Source organism: Hippichthys cyanospilos, chromosome 17 (assembly GCF_059441005.1).
Source record: "Hippichthys cyanospilos isolate Australia breed blue-spotted pipefish chromosome 17, RoL_Hcya_1.0, whole genome shotgun sequence".
Taxonomy (NCBI): Eukaryota; Metazoa; Chordata; class Actinopteri; order Syngnathiformes; family Syngnathidae; genus Hippichthys; species Hippichthys cyanospilos.
Genome location: NC_142385.1, coordinates 14,685,237 through 14,707,478, shown reverse-complemented (window position 1 = coordinate 14,707,478; position 22,242 = coordinate 14,685,237). Strand labels below are relative to the sequence as shown.

At 41.7% G+C, this 22,242-nt stretch overlaps 2 protein-coding genes across 4 annotated transcripts in view; one reads left to right on the top strand and one right to left on the bottom strand.

The window, feature by feature from the left end:
- Positions 1 to 143: 143 nt before the first annotated feature.
- rhbdl1 (rhomboid, veinlet-like 1 (Drosophila)) overlaps positions 144 to 22,242 on the top strand; it is a 45,776-nt gene continuing 23,677 nt past the window's right edge. The window contains exons 1-3 of one of the 3 annotated variants that reach the window (XM_088438762.1): positions 144 to 271; positions 12,353 to 12,463; positions 12,543 to 12,860. In XM_088438762.1, coding sequence (XP_088294888.1) covers positions 12,603 to 12,860 — 258 coding nt within the window. In that variant the 5' untranslated portion in view covers positions 144 to 271; positions 12,353 to 12,463; positions 12,543 to 12,602. Of the gene's footprint in view, positions 272 to 11,133; positions 11,203 to 12,352; positions 12,464 to 12,542; positions 12,861 to 12,934; positions 13,049 to 22,242 lie in introns of those variants that run through there. The other 2 variants (XM_088438763.1, XM_088438764.1) reach the window with 2 other exon arrangements.
- Positions 1,513 to 2,701, bottom strand: h1-0 (H1.0 linker histone). The gene has a single exon (XM_088438765.1). The coding sequence runs from the start codon at positions 2,457 to 2,459 to the stop codon at positions 1,845 to 1,847; it is 615 nt and encodes a 204-aa protein (XP_088294891.1). The 5' UTR covers positions 2,460 to 2,701; the 3' UTR covers positions 1,513 to 1,844.

Sequence of the window (22,242 nt, the reverse complement as noted above, 5' to 3'; positions counted from 1 at the left end):
GCAGAAGCGGACATCTGTCGCAACCATTTCCCCGTAAGTGGCAAACATTATAAGCTCAATATATTTTTTTTCCTCATATGCTGATGTTTTTTTTTTTCTTTCTTCAAATGACAAGAAATTTTCTGGGTCTCCCAGCTGTCTTACAAGCTTTTGATGACAGTTCCTCCAACTAGCCACAAGAGGGCAGTGTCGGCCGTAATGTGATATGACAAGAGCCCTCGCTGATGGGCGTGTGCGTGAAGTCCACGTGACCAAGAGTAAACAATACAGAGTAAGTCATTAAATATCCTGTATTAGTTCCTAACGGTCCAATTTTTCCTCATTCTTAGTTACTCATTTATAAATTTTTATGTAACATTTAAGGTACATGGTAAGTTGCAAGTGAGTGAATACATTTTCATTTAGTAACCCCATTAAACCCCCTAATTCCTTTCCAAAAAAGCACATTTTGTACCAAAGGGGTGTGTTCATAGATGCTTTATTCATCCCGTGTGGGGAAATTGTCACAGCGGCAATATCCGCAAATAGATAACCAACTGTATTGATCTGTCATCCATTTCCTTATTTCTTTAAAGGGGTAGTCCACTTATTTAGGCATTTTCAGCAGAATTGTTCTTATTTTTCTTGATAGTTCATTGATGACTTTTTTTTTCTTGTACATCTAATACGTACTTTTAAATACACATTTTGACATTTGTAACTGCATTTGAGCTCACATGTCAACTTAAAATGGCTTCACACGTTCACAGTTAAGGGTGTGAACGTCACATGACCGACAGGTGAGCCGTGATTGGCTGTTACTGAACAAAAAGCAAGGCGATGTCATTTTCAATGACAGCAAGTGGAAAACACTTGTAAAGGTGTTAATAATTTTGCCATCACGATAGTTCTTACAAAATACTGACTTTTTACTGCTGAAAACGGCTCATTAAGTCAAAATTGTATTAACATTAAGAGGTTCTTTGCAGCCCCATTAGTCTAAAAAATGGTATTGTGTAATATTTCTTACGTGACATGAATTGAGGCGGAAAATCTACTTGTTTTTCGCCATTTTGCCACTTAACTGCCAGTGGAAAATGACATCAGCGTTGCTGGGGTAGCGGCCAATCACAGGTAGCTTGTGACATCACATGACCAACCTCATAAAATGGTCGTTTCAACTATGACGTCGACAGCAACTAACAAAAAGGCCTGGCCCAAGATCATTTAAAAAATGGGTCAATTATGCTGCTATATTTTGCTTTTGTGATTGGATTTTATTTAATAGCAGAATGCTAAAAAAAATATGCAGTATTTTCCAGAGCTTTTAAGTGCTCCAAATAAAGTGTCCGATAAGTAAATTATTCATTTTTTTTCCCTATAGAAACACATACTCACGTTTAGATTAAAAAAAAAAAAAAACTGGTGGTGTTTTTTTTAGTTAAATATAAATTAAATTTAGTTATATATCAAGGAGTAAGTGTACCTGATCAAGTGGCTGATTTAAAAAAAAAAAAAAAACTTTAGCCAAGACAGATCTCTTCACTTTTATTGATAAAGCGATGCGAATTAAAGGGTAAGGTCTTCGCACAAATGGGATGGATGGAATGAACGGATCCGCTAAAGACTACTTGTAGAACCTCGATCACGTCACTACACAGAGAGCACCGATGTCACAAACAACATGAATGAATCCTTTACAACAAGCCATGATCATTTACACTTGTCATGCGTACAATAGTTTTGTCGAGTTCGGCGGGAGTTAGCGCGAGTCTGCGTGGAATCTTACAAAAATAATACATATAGCAAAAGGTGTCCTTTGGGGAATATTTACACAGTCCGTCCGTTTGGATGTCGCCCCCTCCTCACTTCTTCTTGCCCGCTTTGGCCGCTTTCTTTGCGGGCTTGGCCTTGGGCTTGGCCGCCCTCTTGGCCGCTTTGGCCTTCGGTTTGGTGGCCTTGGCCGGCTTGCTCTTCTTCTGCGGCGCCGCCTTCTTCACTTTGCTCGGCGAGGCTTTCTTGGTGGCCTTGGTCACCTTGGTCTTCTTGGCGGCCGCTTTCTTGGGCTTCTCCGGCCCCTTGCTCACCTTCTTGGGCTTGGGCACCTTCTTGGGCGGCTTGGCCGACGCCTTGGTGGCCTTCTTGGTCTTGGCCGCGGCGGCGGGCTTCTTGACGGACTTTTTGGCGTCGTCGGGCTTGCTGAGTCGGAAGGATCCGGACGCGCCGATGCCTTTGGTGTGGCGCAGCATCCCCGACGCCACCAGCCGCTTGAGGGCCATTTTGATCTGGACGTCGGCGTTGTCGCCCACCTTGTAGTTCTTTCGGACGAACTTCTGGATGGACTGACGGGACGCTCCGCTGCGGCTGGCGTCGTGCACGATGGCCGCTTGGATCATGTCCGAGTATTTGGGATGAGAAGCGGGCTTCTTGGGCTTGGGCGCTTTCTTGGCTTTAGCCGGAGATGCCGATGTCTCTGCCATGGTTTTTAATTGATGTGATTTTTTTTCTTCAATTTGTTGTCAAGTTCAAACTCGAAAGCGCACAAAACTCGTCAGCGGCTCGGAAAATAGAAAAAACACCAAAAGCTTCGTCTTGTTAAAAAAAAAAAAAAGTCCACAATACGTCACTTTTGCCGTCCAAACTATTGTCTGACGTGTCCGCGAAAAATATAAACAAGACAGGAGCGAGGACGTCTTAAAGTGTGTAATTCCACACGCGCACCGCCGGCGCTATGAAGCCTTTCTGCGGACGTGATTGAAAGCAGCAACCGCCAGCAGCTGATCTAGCCGACTCCATGGAACTGGCGCTGTCCCGTTTGTGTTTCTTCATCCTCCAATTCGCCTCAAATATAACAACCCCTCGCCGGTTCCGACTCGCGCAGCATTACGGACCGGTAGCCGAGGCTTTGGGCTTCCCGTGGACACGTTCGCTGCATCCCGACAACACCGAATAACAACTTTTATTCCGTGAAAACCCGCTCGAAGTAATCCGCGTCGCCAACAATTTTGCACAATTCGCCTTAAATTGACCCAAACGGACGGAACCTCCGGGAAAATCTTGTCATGCATGTGAAAGTTGAATCTATGCTCTATCGATGGCACGCACTCGGTTCGGTCCACGGTTCCGTTTTCGCTTTTAATACATGCTTACATTTTCCCAACTAACACAGTCCGGCCACTGACTTCGAGTGACGTGGTCGAGATTATTTACTGTTAAACCTGCTATAAATGAAATGTCACCGTATCCGAGTCACAGGTGACTCCCGTGGTGACAACCCGGGTTCGTATGTGTCACCGCGCGGTGATTTTGTCGGCCCGGTTCGCTGTTTTTGGACCGATTTGTTTACATCTGTCACTATGGCAGTCGGCGCTCCTTGTCCATTGTCAGGAAAGTTGCCAACACATCCCGACGTGACATGCTTGGGTCGCGGGTGCGACAAAGGCTCAGTTCATTTTGAGGGAATGTGCGATGGGGGGTACTCGGGTGTGCGGATGCGGATCCAGCTGCCGACGGGGGCTGCAGCCCCAAAAGTCTTTGCAAACGAGGCGCGGCGCTTCTTTTGTTTAGGACCCGGCGGGTCACTCAATAACAATCTGGTCGCGGGGCTTTTCTGCACCTTCTGAAAACCTCCGCTGTTTTTTTTTTTTTTTTCGGGAAGGCGATCATCATTAAAATACGCAAATGTGCCCATGGCTCAGCTTTTATTGTCATTTTTATGAGTCGGTCTCTCTCCTCGTAGCGCCATTTTGTCCCGGCCACTGTTGCCGTGGATTGTTTTCTCCTGGACGTGACTTGTGCGTCATTTGACACAATTTAGCGGCTCGACCGCTTAACGCGAGTGATTATTAATTGTTGGAGGCCACGGCACACAAACACCCGGTTTTCTCCTTTGGCGAAAGGGGAGCCTCCGTGTGCACTTGAAAGCAGCCAAATGACCACTTGCAGTGTTTGTTATCAACACAAACATGTGGATATATTAGGGATATTTTTGGAGAATGTGCTCGTGTGTGCCATCATTTGGGATGCGGAGTGAATCAGTAGTGATGATGAGGAGGAGGAGGATGGAGGCTGCCACTTTAAAAAGCACACGAGCCAACCTAGGCTGCACAACAATAGCAGCGTGTCTGGCCACGTCATAGCTATATGTATTTGCATTTGAACACATGCGATATGATTTTTTTTTTCTGGCCGGTAAAGGCACAGTGCAGTTGGACAAAAGCATCCACTCAAGCTGTCTCTTTGTCGCCAGCCACACTTTACCCATCCTCTTGTGGGCGGCTGACCTTTTTTTGTTTGTTTGTTTTTTTAAGCATGTATTATTTTCTTTCACACTGGCGTTGAATAAAATACATATTTCATATTTATTTGAGGAAATGTTGAAATTAAATTGGGGAAAACTCGTTCACTGCACGAAATTGATGTTGTTGTTTTTTTTTTAATTCAAGTTGTTGGTGATTGGACTAAATTTATTGGTAAATTAATCATAATAATCCTGCAAAAAAGTTTTGCTTCCTAAATATAGGTTATTGTAAATGCTTTCTAAGTGTACCCTATTCATATTTGTTTTATAATTACTGCAGTTTCAGTTGGTTGTGCAGTAAACGTAGTTTGAAATATGCACACAAATAAGACTATACGTCCCACTCTTTTCTTATGGCATCTTCGGCTCTCAGCAGCTAAATATCTCATATTTGACCAGATTTTTACTTTGTTAGGTTGAATTCCCGCTACTGGAAAATTATGCATTACAACAACAGAAAAATGCACAAATTTTTTCATTGCGTAATCTCACTCATCACCAGCTTTTTATTCAGATTCATGGGTCTCAATTTTTTTTCAATAATGTACCACCCGTAATGTATATCGCTGAAATAGACATGTCATGCAAATGAGTCTCTATAACACAATTGAATAAATACGATCACTATTCATTGTATTTCAATATTTGTGGGGAATGGTGACTAAATGCAATTTGCAACAACAAAAATGGTCCGGAGAACAGTAAAGTTTTTTCACGTTCCAATTAATTTTCTCCAAATTTGAAAAGACTAGTTCCAATTAATTTTCTCCAAATTTGAAAAGACTGTGGGTATTTTATATGTATTATATATGTTTTAGGTTGCCTTAAAAACCATTCAATTAGATTTGCTGATACTTACAGAAACCCTGTTCGAATTCAAGTACCCCCTGAAGTGACTTCATGTATCCCCAGGGGTACTCACATCCTAGGATAATAGCGGTACTATTTATGCTCCATGTGTACACTTTTTCTAGCAGAAATCACCACCAGTTCTTTTATTGTGCCTCCCAGTACTGTTTTTTTTTAATGTCATTTTATGTAATACAGTAGTAGCCACATTAAGCCCTGCAGCTGGCCCAATGCATTCTGGGTAAACGTCACCCACCACTTCTCCGCTGAAAGCCTTTGTGTACTTAGAGTACATGATCACATCAGGCTTTGTTCAAGTCTTATTATTGATTTACTCTTAAGTCAGATAAAGACAATTGAAAGAGTCTGTTTTATTTGCTGAGGTATAAAAGTGAGCCTGGTCAATGTTAGGGAATTCAAGACAAAAGCTTAACCAAATATTTTGCCTTTCCCAAGATTGCAATGCTACACTTTGATTGCCACTTTGTTAGGTGTGATTTATTCTATATACAATATGCTATTCTCTTCTAAAAAATATGACTGCATTGCAGCAATTCTTGCTAAAAGAGAGAAAATTATTAACTAATTCACTGCCGGCTGAGTTCAAATGGATTATTGACAGATGTGGCTTTCAATGCCACTGAATCTGTTCACTTATTCATTGCCAGCCTTTTAACTCATTAGTACCAATCATTTTTAGAACCTTGTGTTGCCAAACCCACGGGTGTCGAACCCAAGGCCCGAGGGCCGGAATCTGGCCCGCCATACCGTTTTATGTGGCCTGGAAAATGCTGATTTGACTTCAGGTTTTTCGTGCGAGTTTGTTCCCATCCGCTTCTGGATGTGTGTGTTAGCTCCGTGTGTTTGGGATTGAACAGGTGTTAAGGGTCAACTGCTCTTGTCAATTGCTCAAACCACGTCAACAAAAAGCCCCGTCGCTCGGACCCGCATTCGTTCGGACTCTGGCTATGTTAGCGCAGCTAGTTATTTGCACAACTTTAGCCACACACACGCACGCACAACCTTCCAGAGCACATGTGTGCTGTCAGTCAAAAAAAAACAAAAAAAAACAGAGATGCCTATAAAAGCTATTGTAAAACAATATGTAATGCTAGCATACAGATTTTTTTTCCCAAAAAGCGCTTTCTAAAGAACTCCATTTGATTTGATCAGATTAGATTAGCCCCCTCTTAAAAAAATAACTACAGTAAATGTACTCTAAAAAGTAAACATGCTAATGTTCCAAAGTTAGCTGGATCAAAAGGCGACTGACCCAACTTTTGGGGTTAAATTATTTATGACCCCTGTGCTCTACTTTTACAGTGTGACTGTAATTGCACGTCCACGGCACGTCCAGTGTCAAAATCTTTACTGTACAGTAATTACAAACTTTTTGATTGGTCAACAGCCTCCACATCATCCACCTTCTAGAGCTGCTTATCCTCTTAAGTGTCGCAGGCTTGCTGGTGCCTACCCCAGCTGGCTTCAGGCAGTAGGCGGGGAGTGTCGAACGGCGTTAGTTGACGCCACATTTGATTTGGCTCTTTGACATATTGCTCTTGAAGAATGCTACATTTAGCTCTAATCCCAACTTTAACCCTTGCCCCGTTAATACTGGAGGATTTAGTTAGCGCCAGAACGTGAGGGTTTTGACCCCTACGCCACTATGATGCTCAGCGGCCACAAAATTAGGTACTCCTGCATCATCTATGACGTACACGTCAAAAGCTGTATCGGACATTTTGCCAGTACAAATATATTTATGTTCATTTTAGAACAGGGGTGTGCAAATATTTATGCCAGAGGTTCTTTTTTTGCCCTTGTTTTTTATTGCGCCCGTCATTTGGTTTGTGTATAATTCTAGTGCAACTCCAATAATAAAGCTATTAAAATCATTCCTCTCTGCGACGCAGATTACATTAGTTTGGATTTCTCCAAGCGGTCCTTGGCCTTTTTGGAGCCCGGCTAAATTAACTACTCATTTGTTTTTACACCCGGTTCTAACATTGACTCCATAAAATCACTCTCCAAACTTTTACACCAGAGAGTTTCTATATTTCGGCGGTAGTATTTCACTCCACTTCCTGATTTTAGATCGCAGGGGAAAAATAACTTCATTGTGGTTCATAAAAGGGCCGATCGAATGCAATATCTTGGTCAAGTTGACTGAACATTCTGGTTTGTTTGTTTATTTTTAAAACAACCCATTTTTGAGAGGATTGTTTGAGGCAAAGCAACCAAAATAGTTAGGTCAAATTGATCCAAATAATGCATTGGTCTTTTTTTCAAACCCATAATTGAGTTATTTTTTATCCCACCGTTTTTGGAATGGAAAAGTTAGTTCAAAAAAGATGAACAATCTTTGCAAATGTCATGAAAATACAATATAGCGATAAGTTGCATTATGTTCCAATTGATTTGCTCTTAACTCGTTCAATCACTAAAACACAACTGTATCAAATAGCATGAAATAATATTTGCCCTGTTCAAATCTCACGTACTACATTTAAGAACCACTGACTTATAGTATTGTTGAAAATCCCGTGAAATTGCACTGCAGCCGTCTGCCAAAAAAAGAAAAAAAAAAGCTGATCGTCTGCTTTATTTTGAAATTCAAAATCGCATCCCCTTCCACCTTTCGACACTAGAGGTCGCTCCTGGCCTGAATCTCGCCAAGAAAGCGCTCCAAGCGGCTCAGCTGCGAAAGTGGCACAGGCACCCACCGTGTTGCCAATAATTGAGTCTCACATCAGAGAATTGAATGATCAATCCACTCAAAAGCCGATTGATGTCCCCCTTTACTTTGAGGCAACCTCCTTCGCCTTTCTTCCCTCTTCCGATTTGTATCCCCTCAAGAGGTTAGTATGTGGAGCGGTTAAGACTGAAACTATGTCACTCGCTGACCTGATGCATACATCTGCTTTTATTTTTTTCCCTCCATCATGCGGGTGTTTCCCCGAGTCACACTTGCAATGCAAAGAAATGTTTTTTCCCATGGTGCAATGGGCCCTGAAGACATCACGTCTTTCACGCTCTGGCTAATAACGAGCAAATGTTTGATCGTTACATAAGATCCTGATTTTCAGGGAGCTCTTGTTACCATGCCATCAAATCTTTGTTTCAATTTCTTTCCTCAGATTTCAGCCTCTCCCTTTCTTCCTCTCGTCTTCTTCCGCTCACTTAATACATTTTTAATGCCGCAAACCTTCTCAGTGGCTGTCAACTTGATAGATGGCCAGATTGTTTCCAAACACAAATGCGCGAAACCAGCACCTCCCTCCTTCTGTCCCTCTCGAGCTCTCTCTCTTTCTGTCTCGCTGGCATCAGGTGAAATTGCAAGGCTAATGAGTGTAGCTCAACCCCTGAGTCATGCATTAGTCTGGAGGTGTAGCCCTAAGATTTAGTGCGGTGGCTCCCAGCCTTTTTTTTTTCTCTCCTCCAGAAGAATTGCTAGAAAATTGCATCACTAAAGACAAGTCGTAGAAAACTTCACAAAATAAAGGCAAACGTTTTGGGAAGGAGTCACTATAAAAAATTCAGAGAAGAGTTGTTTCATGTTCCGATTAATTAGCTCTGAATTTGAAAACAAAGAGTGTTCCTGTTGTGGCATTCATCATTTATTTGATACCCGCAGAAACCCTATGAAAATCTCACGTGCCTCCTTAAGTGATTTTCATTTCAGAAGGCCAAGATGCCAAACTTGTTTTCATTGTGGCCCACATCCTAGTTATAGTTTCCCACAGGGGGCCTGTTATACTGCACATAAATCTTTAAGCACTAAGATTGTTGTGGTACAGTGAAAATAAGAGCGCCGTAATTTTAAAGTCTTTTTAAAGTGAAAATAAATGTCTGGTAAAGTGGAAACAGTGCTTCCACTACATTTTTGAGACACAAAAATACATCTGTAGCTCTGTATGTGTTCTTGTTGAACTGAGAATTTCAAGGCACTCTAAAGTGTCCAGACCTGATTATCATTTTTCAAGCATTTCTCATGGAAACACATTTCTGTATTCACATTGAACGAAATTGATGGCTTCTTTTCGTGACGGGAAACTGAAGCTTCATGAATCACTTGTGATTTTTTTCACTCCTCTAGATGGTGCTCTTGGTTTCAAAATTAAGACCAGCCCAATTGAAATGTATTACATTCCAAACTACAGGAGCCCCAAAAAATATTGAAAGTGGTCCATGAGGTTTTGTTTCTATATATGGGACTATGATTACAAGTAACAATAATTTCAATAATGTTGTGTTTTGTCGATTAATCGATAAATCATTGCATCTTTCAGATTCAACTTAGTCCCTGTCAACCCAGCACAAAATCCTCCTTGACGTCTTTCGCCGTCAATGGCAGTGATTGAGTTAATGTGCAAACTTCTTCTGAACCGCACAACTGCTTTTAAAGCAGGTCCAAAATAATGAGCGTCGTGTACAGTACCATCTCTGCTATGAAACTGACTGAAATGAATCTTTTTTTTTTTTTTTGGATATAGAAGCCAAAAGTGCGCATCCAGCGTAACACGTCCAGAACTGTGTGGTCTGCCTCGTGTTTAACTTCAATCCTCGTCTACCCCGAGATCAAACAAAACAGCAGTTTAGCTCGTGTGTGGGAGACAGGAGCGGTTAACGAGGCCTTACAGCGAGACGGAGCGGCACGGCGCATTAATTAGACTGCCGGCGTTCACTTTTCCTCCCCGGCTGAAGGTCTGGCTTTTATATTATATTGTGTCATGTTGTCGAGCTGCTTGGCACGTTCAAAAGCTGAAACAAAATGTGCTCTTTCAAATGTATAGAAATAGAGGAAGGCCATGCAGTTTGTACCCGCGCTTTCATTGGGAACTTGCCAACCGTCAGGTAGAATAACAGACGTCTATATGCGTCAATGGCAGTGAATGAGTTCATGGTGGTTTTGACGGGGGGTCACTTGGGCAAAGAGTTTGTCAGATGCCGCTCGGTGTGAAATGTTCGAGAATAATTGAGAATATAACAAAGTAGGAGCTTTATCAGCGGGGGTGGAGCCCAGTGTTTGAGCCCGCCCACTAAATGTTGGACCCAACCAATAGTCGGCTGTCCGTAATCGATCGACCAAAATTCTTACTTTGACAAGCGAGTGGAAGTCAGCGTTTGCAAAATATATATAACGAATGAGTTAAATCCACCAAGGAAATGATTTGACTCTGAATCAATTATTTGACTCCGCTCATATATTGAGCCGCCACTCAAACTGCAGTTTGGGCTTGCCTCCGCTTTATCAGTGGCTCACCAGCTGCTCCCATCCGACCGGAATCCACCAGACCAATCGCTGTAATTACATTTCCTCACAATCAGAGTATATAAAATGTAAAGATAGCGGGGTCAAACGCGTTACAATTTTGGTCCTCAAACAGGCCGAGCTTGGTTTTATCTCCAACTTGGGACTTGGCGCCACTGTAAATCCAACGTGGAAAGAAAAGACGAGGAATAGTTTGTCATTGTAATCGCCGTTGATGTCAGAATGGTGCCTCAATCCCGACTTTGTCTTCGGGGCGTCCCTTCATTTACGATTTGGGGATTTACGTCCTTGTCTACCCCCTCAGCTCCCATCTCTTCCTTGGATTCAACCTGAGTAGCAAGTATCACTGCAGGCTTGTGCAAAAAAAAAAAAATATGACATTGAAATAAGAATACTAATGTCATAATTAGAGTACAGTATTATGATTTTTGAAGACTTTTGTGTTATGGGAGTCCAGGCTAAGCCAATCATGAAAGTCAGTGAAAGGCTTGCAAATGTCATAAGTTGGCCGCTAGCGCCACCCGGTGGTTTTGGGGAGTCAACACAAAAAATTCTATCGCGCCTCGTTTGCGAGGTGCCAAAAATTGGGGGAATTCATGATAAAACATCTGGTTTTATCATGTTCATATTGGCAATACTGTACTGTATTTCCATTTTTTTTTTAAATATCATGCAATTACGTTTGCATACCTTCATATACCAACAGGGCTACTCGGTCTCCCCTTTGAGAAGCAGTACTTTAGAGCGCCTTGTTGTTGTGGCATGGGAAGACTCGGGAATAATCCTGTGAGATACCTTCCAGGTGATGATTATCTGTAGTTCTGTGTTGGCATAAGAAATACGCTACATGAATTACAAGTATCCATATTTCCAAGTCAGCGCAGTATTCACGAGCAAATTCAATGGCTTTTTAGTTTAATATATTAAAATAAATGCACATTACAAGGTTTTTCCCTATGCTTTACTCTGTTGTGAGTCAAATTTAGAAGAAATTTATTTCACTGTACTTTTAAACGGTCGTGAACACAGATTTGCATTCATTTTCCCTATGAGTGCCTTTAATGGTCAATGAGCCATCCAAACAAGCAAAGGGTTTGCGGGAATATGCTCAGCAGAGCATTTAGTGTGTGAATGTTTCCAGTCTTTATAATTAGCAAAGAGCTTGCTGAGCTGCCTGCTATTATAAACCACAGTGTCATGTTATCAGTGTGATGTTAATGGCGGTATCCATCTGCAAGCCTAACAACCATCTTGCAGTAGTGCCCAGCCTTTTTTTTTTCCATTGACATACCCTTGTGATTAATTTTTTCACCCCCTAACAAGTCCAAAGCAAGAAAAAAAAAAGAGTTTTAATAGCATGGAGGATTTTTTTTTCTTCTGTACGAGTAGGAAATGTGTGACTGCACTTGATTGCGGCAGGTAGTTAGCGGCTAGCGCTAATGCTGGAGACTTTTGCTGTGCTGTGCAATGACGGCGTAATTTAACCCTTGTGGAGTATTTTGTCCAATCCTTTGATCATTACACCAAAGGCATTTCACATAAGAGGAAAAACATTGAAAGAAGACACTAGGGAGCTGAAATTTCAACCAGATGGTGACAACATGTTAAAGTTCAGCACATGCCATCCCTTAGCTAATGTATTGTGTGGAAGAAAATGACCAAAAATGATCAAAATACTGCACAAGCGTTTATTGTGCTTGTACATTCGCGCAAATCCATCAATCAATTTAGAATATGATGCGGCTCTAGAAAATGGATGGATGTGTTTATGTTCCAATGAATTTGCTCTTAATTTGAAAAGAAAACTGTTCCAGTCGGGACATTAAATAACATTTTCTAACATCTCGCGTATGCCTTTTTGAGAAGCATCGATATACTAAAAAAAAAAATCAAATTGTTGGTCTACATGTCGATGCACACAGCGGTCATGTGTTTTTGTGGCCCTTCCGTAGTAATCCGCAGTGGAGCCCATCCCCTTGTCCCTCCCCGAGCCTCCTAAGTGGCCACTCCTTCGCCTTTTCCCATTGGAAGAACGAGGCCACCTCCTTCCCCCCGGCTCATTGGTATGCATGCGACGATGCGGTGTGTGTGTGTGTGCGCGTGTGCATGCGTTTTAAGCGTGTGTATGTGTGTGTTTGTTAGGAGAGGGGACGAGAGAGGCAGGAGCAGTCAGTGCGATGGGATAGAGGCGGAGGAGAGTGAATGAGAGCCGCTGAAGCTGGGTTGCGACTCCACGCCAACACTGAGCCACGTTTGCACGGAACCACAAAAACCCGAGCGGGAATTACAACCACAATCTCCCTCCGTCCTTTTCTTGTCCTCAGCCACGCCGCCGCCGCTGCCGCCTCTCGCCGCCTCTCGCCGCCGCTCCCTCCTTCTGCCCTTGTCCTCGGCGGCTCCTCTCACCACCCTGGCCAGTATATGGATAGAAGCTCTTTTTTTCAGCTCATACAAGAGCAGGTAAGCGAGAAGCGGCGGTGTCGGTTGCTATGGTTACCAGCCGCCAGAGGCTGACACCTCGCTCGTCTATCCAGGCACGGCGTTGATCAATCGCGGTGGGGTGATGTTCGAATTGAGAGCCGTTTCTGCGGAATGAGTGTGGCACTACACGCCGCATCATGGAGCCATGTGGGTCCCGACGTTGTGAGGTCAGAGCGCGAAGATGGTGGCGGGGGGGGCGGGCTTGGTTCCGCGCTAACGTGACAGCATGAGGAATGGATGCGGGGTACAGCCTAACATCGTTTTTCAAATTGGGAAAAAAAAAAAAATCCGGGATTGAATGTCTGGACGTAAAAATCCGTCTTTGGCATTGAATGGGAATGCTTGGGTGACTTCTCCTTAGAGGGGAAAAAAAACCTGCAGGGGGGCTACCATTGTTTTTTACTATCCAATCAGAGGGCTGTCAGTAATTTAGCTTTGCTGGACCCCAATATATATATATATATATATATATATATATATATATATATATATATATATATATATATATATATATATATCCAAATCCCGCTTCCATTTAGCCTTCTGCATTTAACGTCCGCTTTCAAATTAGGCTCCGCCGTGATTGACAGTCGGAATTGTGCAGCCGTTGCCTTCAAAATGGAGATATCGATTTACTGCCGCAGGGTTCTGGGGGTCAAAGTTGATTGGCGCATCGCCGACACCCTTATCAACAGGAACCGCGGGGGGGGGGGGGGGGGGGGGGGGTGTCGTTCGCGCGTGTGCGTGGTGGCACACATGACAGATTTTTTGGTTTGTTTGTTTAGTTTTTTATGAATGTGTGCAAAACGGAAACCATGTGGGCTGAGGAAAAAGATGCTCGTGGTCACGCTTGTGAGTCATTTACACGAGAAGCGCTTGAGTGATGGTTGCTGGCTGCTGAGGAGTCAATTATAAAAACGTCCATGCGCTTGCTGGTCACACCTCCTTTTTAATTAATTTTTCATAAATCGACATTTTCAGACATTTCTTTTATGGTTATGACTTTGTGTGAACACTAGGTTTAAGTTTTTAACCTTTCGGACTAGACGAGATATTATGAGTCATTATAGTGTGATGATTATGTGATTGGTATTCGGCCTACTTTTGCAACCTGAATTTTCTGTATGAAATTACAGTAATTTAGTCTATTTTCCTATTTTTTTTCAAGCAGCTCTCTGGTGTCAAACCCATGGCCCGAGGGCTCAGATCTGGCCCCCCGCGTCATTTCATATGGCCCGTGAAATGCTAATTAGGGCGATACTGGTACTGGGTATCGTTGCAAGCACCAGTAATGATATTGGAATTCACCCCATGTAACTTAAAACATACATTAGCAATGGGTCTTTTTTTTTTTTTTAACCCATAATTGATTTCATAATGAATCCTCAATAACCTTTTTCATTTTCTGATTGTACCCTCCAAAAACAAAAATCAAGTTTGACTTCATTATTAATGTTCTAAGAAAGAAAGCGAGAGAGAAAAAGGCTTTTGTCATGCAAATGTGCGAAACATTGCCCCCTGGTGGTTGGATGACCAAGTCCTTGAGTTGACATACGCTAGCCAGCTTTATTTAATTATTCGTGGCAGCAAATATCATTATGGCAACTAAAATGTTGTCTATAGATGCCCGTGCATATGCAGAATTCAGTTTCAATTGGGAAAAATGATTTGCGACAGTTGAGACACAACCACGATCACGTGATTAAAAAAAAAAAAAAACTGTCTTAAGGCCACACTGTTAAACTCATTCACGGCCATTAACAACAATAGACTTCAGAGATCAATTTTAACTAGACTGGTGGCGAATGAGTTAACAGTCTGCTGAAAATGACATTATAGTTCATAAAAATGTTTGTTATTTGATATTGATTGTAAACCGTACGCGTACATTGCACCGTTGTATTTTTTCGGTCACTAGCTTTTATAGTTACCAGATGATAGCGTCAGTTAAAAGATGGGATACCAAAAACATGACCTGTCCGTAAATGTAATGAATTTTGCCTCCTGGCAAACTTCTCTTGAATGTATCCAGACGCCGACTCATCATCAATGAGCGACTTTTCAATGAAGCTCCTCAGGCTGGAGATCACCGCTATTGATCGGCGCGTTTATGTGAGCGGCCTGAGCGTGTCCGTTTACTGTAGCGTGCGCAAGGCCACACTCGAACACGCCGCAGTCCCATTATGCTCCGGTCCAGACCAAATCAATCAAAAAAAGTGGCTGACGACACGCTTTTTCCACCTTTGGGATTCCGTGCGGTGGCGTTTAATTCCAAAATCAAATTTCAACCGCGTTTGACTCCATATCGGACCACTGATTTCTGACCCTGGGTGCTTTTTTTTTTTTTCTCCTTCAATTTGGTTTCACATGCCTCATCGCAATTCATGAGCGCTGCCTGATGCTTCGTACTTATTTTTCCCTCCCCCACCGCGAGAATTTATTCGGGCTCCTTGCTGCGGTTGGGGGTCAGGAGCTTTCATTTCGTCTTTGGTGTCACCCTAAGCGATGCACTCAGGAAAATATGCAAAATGGGAAATTGACTTGCTTTGTCACCCCTTCGGTCAAATTTATACGCCATTTTATGGAAATATGTAGTAGGTGGGTGAGCCATAGCTTGGAAAACGGCAGAAATTATTTCAAATAAAATATTTTGTTTCATTAAAACACTTCATGCCTACATATTAGCGATGGTGGTTAATAAAATAAAAAAAAAAAAAACAATTTCTATTGGGCCACAAAATAATAATCAACCTAAAGTGTCCTCTTTTACATCATAGAATAAATCGGTTATCAAAAAGTAATAACTTGATTATAAAAAAATATTTTTACACCATAAATAATCAATATAACGTGTCAGAGCGGTTCTTAAAAAATATACATATAAATAAATATTTGTCCACAGAAAAATAGTAAACATAAAGCATCGTATTTGGGGGTTACTGTACAGATCTGTTCACAAAAATAAATAAATAACTCAATTATTAATAAATATTTGTCCACAAAAAATAATTATGAATAAATATTTACCCACAGAAAAATTGTGTTGGGTCGAACCCTTCTAGCACTGGGGACAATCTGGCTTTTAAAAATAATGAAATCGAATAACCTACCGAACATAAAATTTTCAAATTAGCACTGCAACGTCCTTACAAAGCTGTTCAAAAGACATTGAGGAACATCACCTCTCTAATTTCGGTGAAATACTGCCCTCAGGTGGTCAAATCATGCCAACAAGGAGGATGAGCGCAATATCCACTGAAGTGAAGCAAAAATCGTGTTCAAAATCTTTTTCTTTTTAGTATCATTTATGAGCTTGCTTTTGAAAAAAAGGAGGTAGAAACTGCAGGTGTAAAAAATATGGCCGCCCTACCACATGAAAACGTTGCAGAGGGAGATAGCGAGTTGGAAGCAAACAGTGGCGACATGAGTGACTTTATTATTCTTTTTCCGCGGGAGGTTGATCCCGGGCTATTCCCGGCCTCCGGTACGATCTCGCCGTATGTCGTCGCGCCCCGTCGTCTCCCTCGCGCCAGTAGCTGATAAGTCGGACTTATCGCCACCGCCCGTCACCCTCTTATTTTACGACGGTTATTTATACGTCCGGCGTGAGCGGCGTGAATACTTTTTTGACACATTTATGTCAGGCAGAAAGAATGAGGCTCTTACGCGCTGTCCCCTTTCATCATTCCCTGACGCTAATTTGCATTGAGCTGCATTGGAACGCCGCCGCCGGCTGTTTGCGCGGCGTTTAAGCGCCGGGAAACGGAGTCGGATCGTCGCGCATCAAAGACGATTCCTCGGGTCTCCCTTCCGGTAGACGAGAAGAAGGGGCGAGGAGCTCACGGCCGTCACTTTGCGTCGACTGGAGTGGCAGATATAGTCGCGTTTCTAGCCAGAGTGGCGGACTTATTGCCGCTAGGGAGCCGGGGACATTCAAATGTATTATCTGCCGCCTTGCAAATGTGCTTTGTGTCAGTAAACGCCACACGGCCAACGATTCTTTGTAAAAAGAGGCCTCGGGCTGTTCGGTGTCACTCCCGGTTGAATTTACTTTCAAACTAAACGCTCCTGTGATGTTCTTGGTCAAACTGACCCGTTTGGAAGTCAATTTTTTCATTACAGTTTTTCTGTATGTTTTGAAAAAAATACATATCTCATTCAAACCTGGGTCAAAATGACCCAAGAGTGTTATTGATGTTTCTGAAGAAGTATGACAAGATTTGTTAGTTTTCAGGGTTATGCACAAAAAAAGTTTGTGAGACTTTTGATGCACGGGTCAAATTGACCCAGGATGTTATTACTGTTCCAGAGAAACAAACAACACAAAAGTTTACATGAAGTATTGCCTTTGTTACTCTGTGAGTGTGTTTCTAATCCAAAATGGATTTTTGACACGTTGGATATAAACCCATACCTCCGGGTCAAATTGACCCAGGGACATTATGGCTATTAGTGAGAAATGAAGCGAAATATCTGGTTAAAACAAAATGTTGGATTTGGATTTGACACATTTTGGACACGTTTGGGTGACTAAATACGCCCCGGGTCAAATCGACCCAGGGACATTACTGCTGTTAGGGACATGTGAACATAAGATATCCGTGTTACACTAACAATTTTCTGAAACTTCTGGATGATTACGCTTGACACCAGGTCAAATTGACCCCGGATGTTTTTATTATTACCCCAGAAGAACAAACACAACACATGGGTGAGTGAGTTTCTGAAACTTTTGCATAAATGCGCACGTCCACGGGTCATATTGACCCAGAGACAACTTTACTGCTCTTGAGGGTTGAATATTGTTATCTGACCTAAATTTCTGACAAAAGCTTATTAGCTTAATGTTAACACACAACCCAAAACAATATAAACAGGTTTTATAACAAGTTACTTCATGTTCCAATTCATTTGCTCTTAATTATAAAAAAAGAACTCTTCCTGTCACACATCGGAAAAGCATTAAATTAGGTTTTTTTCAATCTCATGTGCCCCTTAAAGGGCCTTTTCAAATCCCCTTTTGAAAACTATTGCGTTATCAGAATGTTATTTATCCTCTGCAAAGATTAGAACAACTAATTCACCTGCGGCCTATTAAAGAGTTTTGACTATCTTTTTTTTTATGTATTATACTGCCTCACGTCTGGAATATTTCCCCTGCGATAAATAGGAGTTTACGATATTAGCGGTTTAATGCCACCTGCTTTGCACCAATTTAATGAGAGAGGGGACTTTGTATAATATTTAATGCTGGCTTTTCCTTTATGACTTGATGTGATATTATATTATCTTAACAATCCCTGTCTTCATAGTTGCTAAGTTGCCCTCTGTGGGACTAAAAAATAAGATTATTTGGTTGATTTTGACACTTTGTCCATGCTAATAAAAGTTTAGTCATCATTCTTGGTTCTGTTTACTACTGTTGGATTAGTAATAAAAAAAACATGTTAAAATACTTAGAAATTCATAGACAGATTCCTTCAATCAACTTTACTGTGTGACCCTGTAGTACAATTAATGGATGTTTAGTTCTGCCATTGATTATGAGAATTATGCTGTATCTACATTTTGATGAAAGATTGTCACCGCTTTGGGGCGCTTGCAAGTGAAATTACATAATGACGATACTTTGTTTTGCTTTAACAAGTTTCAAAACTGTTATACTGCGTTCTAAAATAGGTTAGTTTTTATTATACTCGTATTTTCTTATAAGCTACTTTTGAATCATCAATAGGAATTTTATTGCAGGTTGCTTGTTGGTTGTTTGGCTTATTGCAATGCCCGCGCTGTACAGCAGGGTGCAAAAAATACAGAAAAATGAGCACAGTATTGAGAGGATGCAAAATAAAAACTGTGTAAACAAGTGTAATTACTGGACTTACTGTAGAATGCGGTCAGCAATCTACTTGTCATATCAATTCCGTTTTGTTGATCTCCTCCTACACCGTCGTAAAATGAGATTGAGTGTGTGTCGTCCAGGGAGGGGCAAAGTTTTGTGCTCGGGGGCCGCATTTGACTTTGTAAATGGACGGATGGGCCGGCTCATTTATAGATGAGGTCATTTTTCTCAAGGAAAAAGTAAGCTACAAGTTAAAAATTGTTCTTGTGCTGCGTTAAAAAAGAAAAACCTTGGGACTGCATTTATAGTGGTATATTTTGGCGTAATTTATTTAATAATTCTGGAAGATAGCATTTATATAACCTATTTTATGTCTAGTTCATCCTCTAGAAAATGTATTCAAAGTCGGCAAAATAAAGGCATCCTTTGTTTTGCAAAAAAAAAAAAAACCCACTAACACAGTTTAGCATTGCGTTGATTCATTTTCCAATGGATTTGCTCTTAATTTGAAAAGGAAGATGCACTTTTCTGTTTACGGTGTAAACAACATCCTGCTTGAGAAAGAAATAAAAGAAAGGTGAAGAGGAAGGCTTCAGAATGTTTGGTCTGAAAAGGCAAAAACCGCCTTTTATAAAAACCTTTTGACTCAGGTTGTCTTCTTTGTCGCCAGTCTCGTTTATTAATAACACTAACAGCTAGCTATGCCTAGATCCCAAGACTCCGATACTTGCACTTTGACCTGCTTCCTGTTCTAATTAATTAGCTCTTCATTTGCAAAGAAACACATTTTAAAGCATTGATTTCGGTTTGCAAATACCGACAGTATGTACCCCCTGAGGTGCCTTCTCATACCCCCTGGGGTATTCTTCTCCATATTTCAGAACTGCTGCAAATTAATTGGCTTTTAAGGGCCGCTAAAAATAACTAGCGTAGCACATTTGGCCCCGGGGCTTTGAGTTTGACACCAGCGCTCCAACAATACAATCAGCAAACCGGCCTTCGCGGTGGCTGCTTGTGTCTTTCCATTCATCTGTATTCTTGGCGCCATGTCTTCCCTCCCCTCCTTTGTGTCTTTCATTTGCTTCTCAAACGCCAATATCTCAAGACGGACGGAAGGGAGGGAGGGGGGAAATGAGGGAGGACACGCTGGCAACTGGTAACCATGGCAACTTGTGCAGCTTGTCAAAGTGTCGCCAGCATCGCTGTTGGTTAGTTCCCGCAGTACGCCCCCCCCCCCCCCCCTCCCACCTCCCCCCAGACGCTCGTCTCGTCTCCCGTGCGTCACCTGCCCGGCCAGCTCGCTAATTTGTCTCCATGTAGCTCATTTTGCTAATTGACGGTCCTAATTGGCTGCAAGGAACGAGTCTCCGCCCCCTTATTTCCTCGGCGGTCGGTCCCCTGTGTGCGCTCTTCTTCCTGTGCAAGGTCACTCCAGCGTCACCATAAAGGGAACACTGGTCTCTAATAGGACACAAGCCTTGCTGCTTGTAGCAAAAATAATTTATTCTTATTGATTTATTCTTTTAAAATTAAAATAAACATTTTTTAAATAATTCCCTACATAGGTTTTAAGCATAAATATGCCCAAGTCAATGATCCCTACAATTCAAACTCACTTTACATTATCCTTAAAGATACAGTGTGTAAAACGGCAACATCACTGCTAGTTTTTTTAACCCAGCTATGTCCTTTTGTAGTGCGTATCTGTTATCGGCAGAAAATATATGTAAACAGGGAGATAAAAAAAAAAAATAAGATCACCACTGCTCACTAAGCTGTTGCTTTTTTGCAGAGGATAAAGATCATGTACTTCCGAGAATTGCTATATTGTCAGTCTACCTGTGTTGCGCCACCGTTTTGGTTCAAAGCTCCATGGCACCATTGACACTAGTTTCTCTAGCACGTCAATACTCTTTTAACAATCTGTGTTAGCCTAAAGCTCGAGCACTATATTAAAAATTACTATTCGTAAGAAGTTGAAGTTCCAAAAGAGCGGGCTGTAGAATATATTTCACATATTTCCATGTTTTCTGCCCGTAACAGATGATAGGTTGAATTAAAAAAACAAGCAATTTCTGTCTGCCACATCTGCGCTTGCTCTGCATAAACGCGCTCTGATGTACGCGGCGTGTTTGTGCGTGTGACATACGGTGGCTGACAGTCACGGCGTGCCTCCCGGCGCTCCCTTTTTGTCAGCCGGGCGCCACCAGCTATGTTACGTCGCGATCCGTTTTCCCTCCGTGGCGAGCGGCGGCCGAGAAAAAAAATGCTCGCTGCCAAACTAAGAGTGCGAGGCGTTCGGGTGTCTCTTTTAATGTCTGCCTCCTTGCACTCTCCCTGGCTGTCCTTCCCATCCTCTCATCCTCATCCTGTGTGTGTGTGTGTGTGTGTGTGTGTTTGCACACTTGGGAGCTGCAGAAATATGCTGACAATTTAGCGGCTTTTAAGTCGCTTGCAAACAGCATTTTGATGAAATCCTGCAAGCTTAGGCCATGAGCGCGCAAGAAGTATTTAAAATACTGTAAACATTGTTTGTTTTTTTTTCATTTGAATTGAAAAAGGCATCGCATTTGAAGTTAAAGTCAAGTAGCAACAACGAGGCACTCTAAAGCGACCCGATGACCCCGTCCACATTTGCATGCGCTCACAGCAGACGATGAGGCGCTCTAATGCTGCGGCATAGAAGCCCAATAGTAAGAAGTGCTCCACTGTTCACACTGTAACTTCCCACAATAATTGTCAAAAAAGATTATATATTTATGAAATATAAATAAAAAAAATACTCGTATGAATTGACAGTTAAAAATTATGCAAATGAGCACAGCAGAAGATGATTTTACATACAAAATAAAATGATAGAAATAGAATGAATCGTAATTATGTATAATTATATATTCTGTATTATTATATATAATTAAAAATAACAATGAAATAAATAGATAATGAATTAAATAAATGTATATATTTATTATACAAACAAGATTACAACTGCTTAGTAAACCGCAGAAACTTCTAAAATTGTTATATTGTCTGTCTACATGGGTTGCTCCACCGTATTACATTCATCCATCCGTCCATTCATTTTTTACCACTCATATTAGGTTCCTTATCATTCTCATCATTGGATTAAATGGTTCAGAAGTATCGGAAGTGAACATGTTGTATCGGGGCATGCCTGTGGATGATCTTTGACCTAATACGGCCTTTGCATATAAAAGGCCAAAATGCCCCGCCCCCTTTTTTTGTTGTTGTAAAATCTCAAAAATGCCATTGTTAAGGAGCTGAATCTTGCTTGTTTATACACTTCAAATAGATTGATTTTTATGTTCATATTGGGATTGAATTTTTATTTTCCCATAGTGTCCTTTCTTTTTTTTTTTTTTTTTTATGGCATGGCGGGTGAGACATCAACAAGGCTGACAAAGTTGCCTGGAGGGAACCATGTTCCAAAAACGTGCATGGAATCCACACTTGACGGGATTATCTTCTTGCCTCCTTTTTTTTTTTATTCCTCCTTTCCTT

Coding starts and splice junctions, on each gene's coding strand:
- h1-0 (XM_088438765.1), bottom strand. CDS start 2,459: ATGGCAGAGACATCGGCATCTCCGGCTAAAGCCAAGAAAGCGCCCAAG.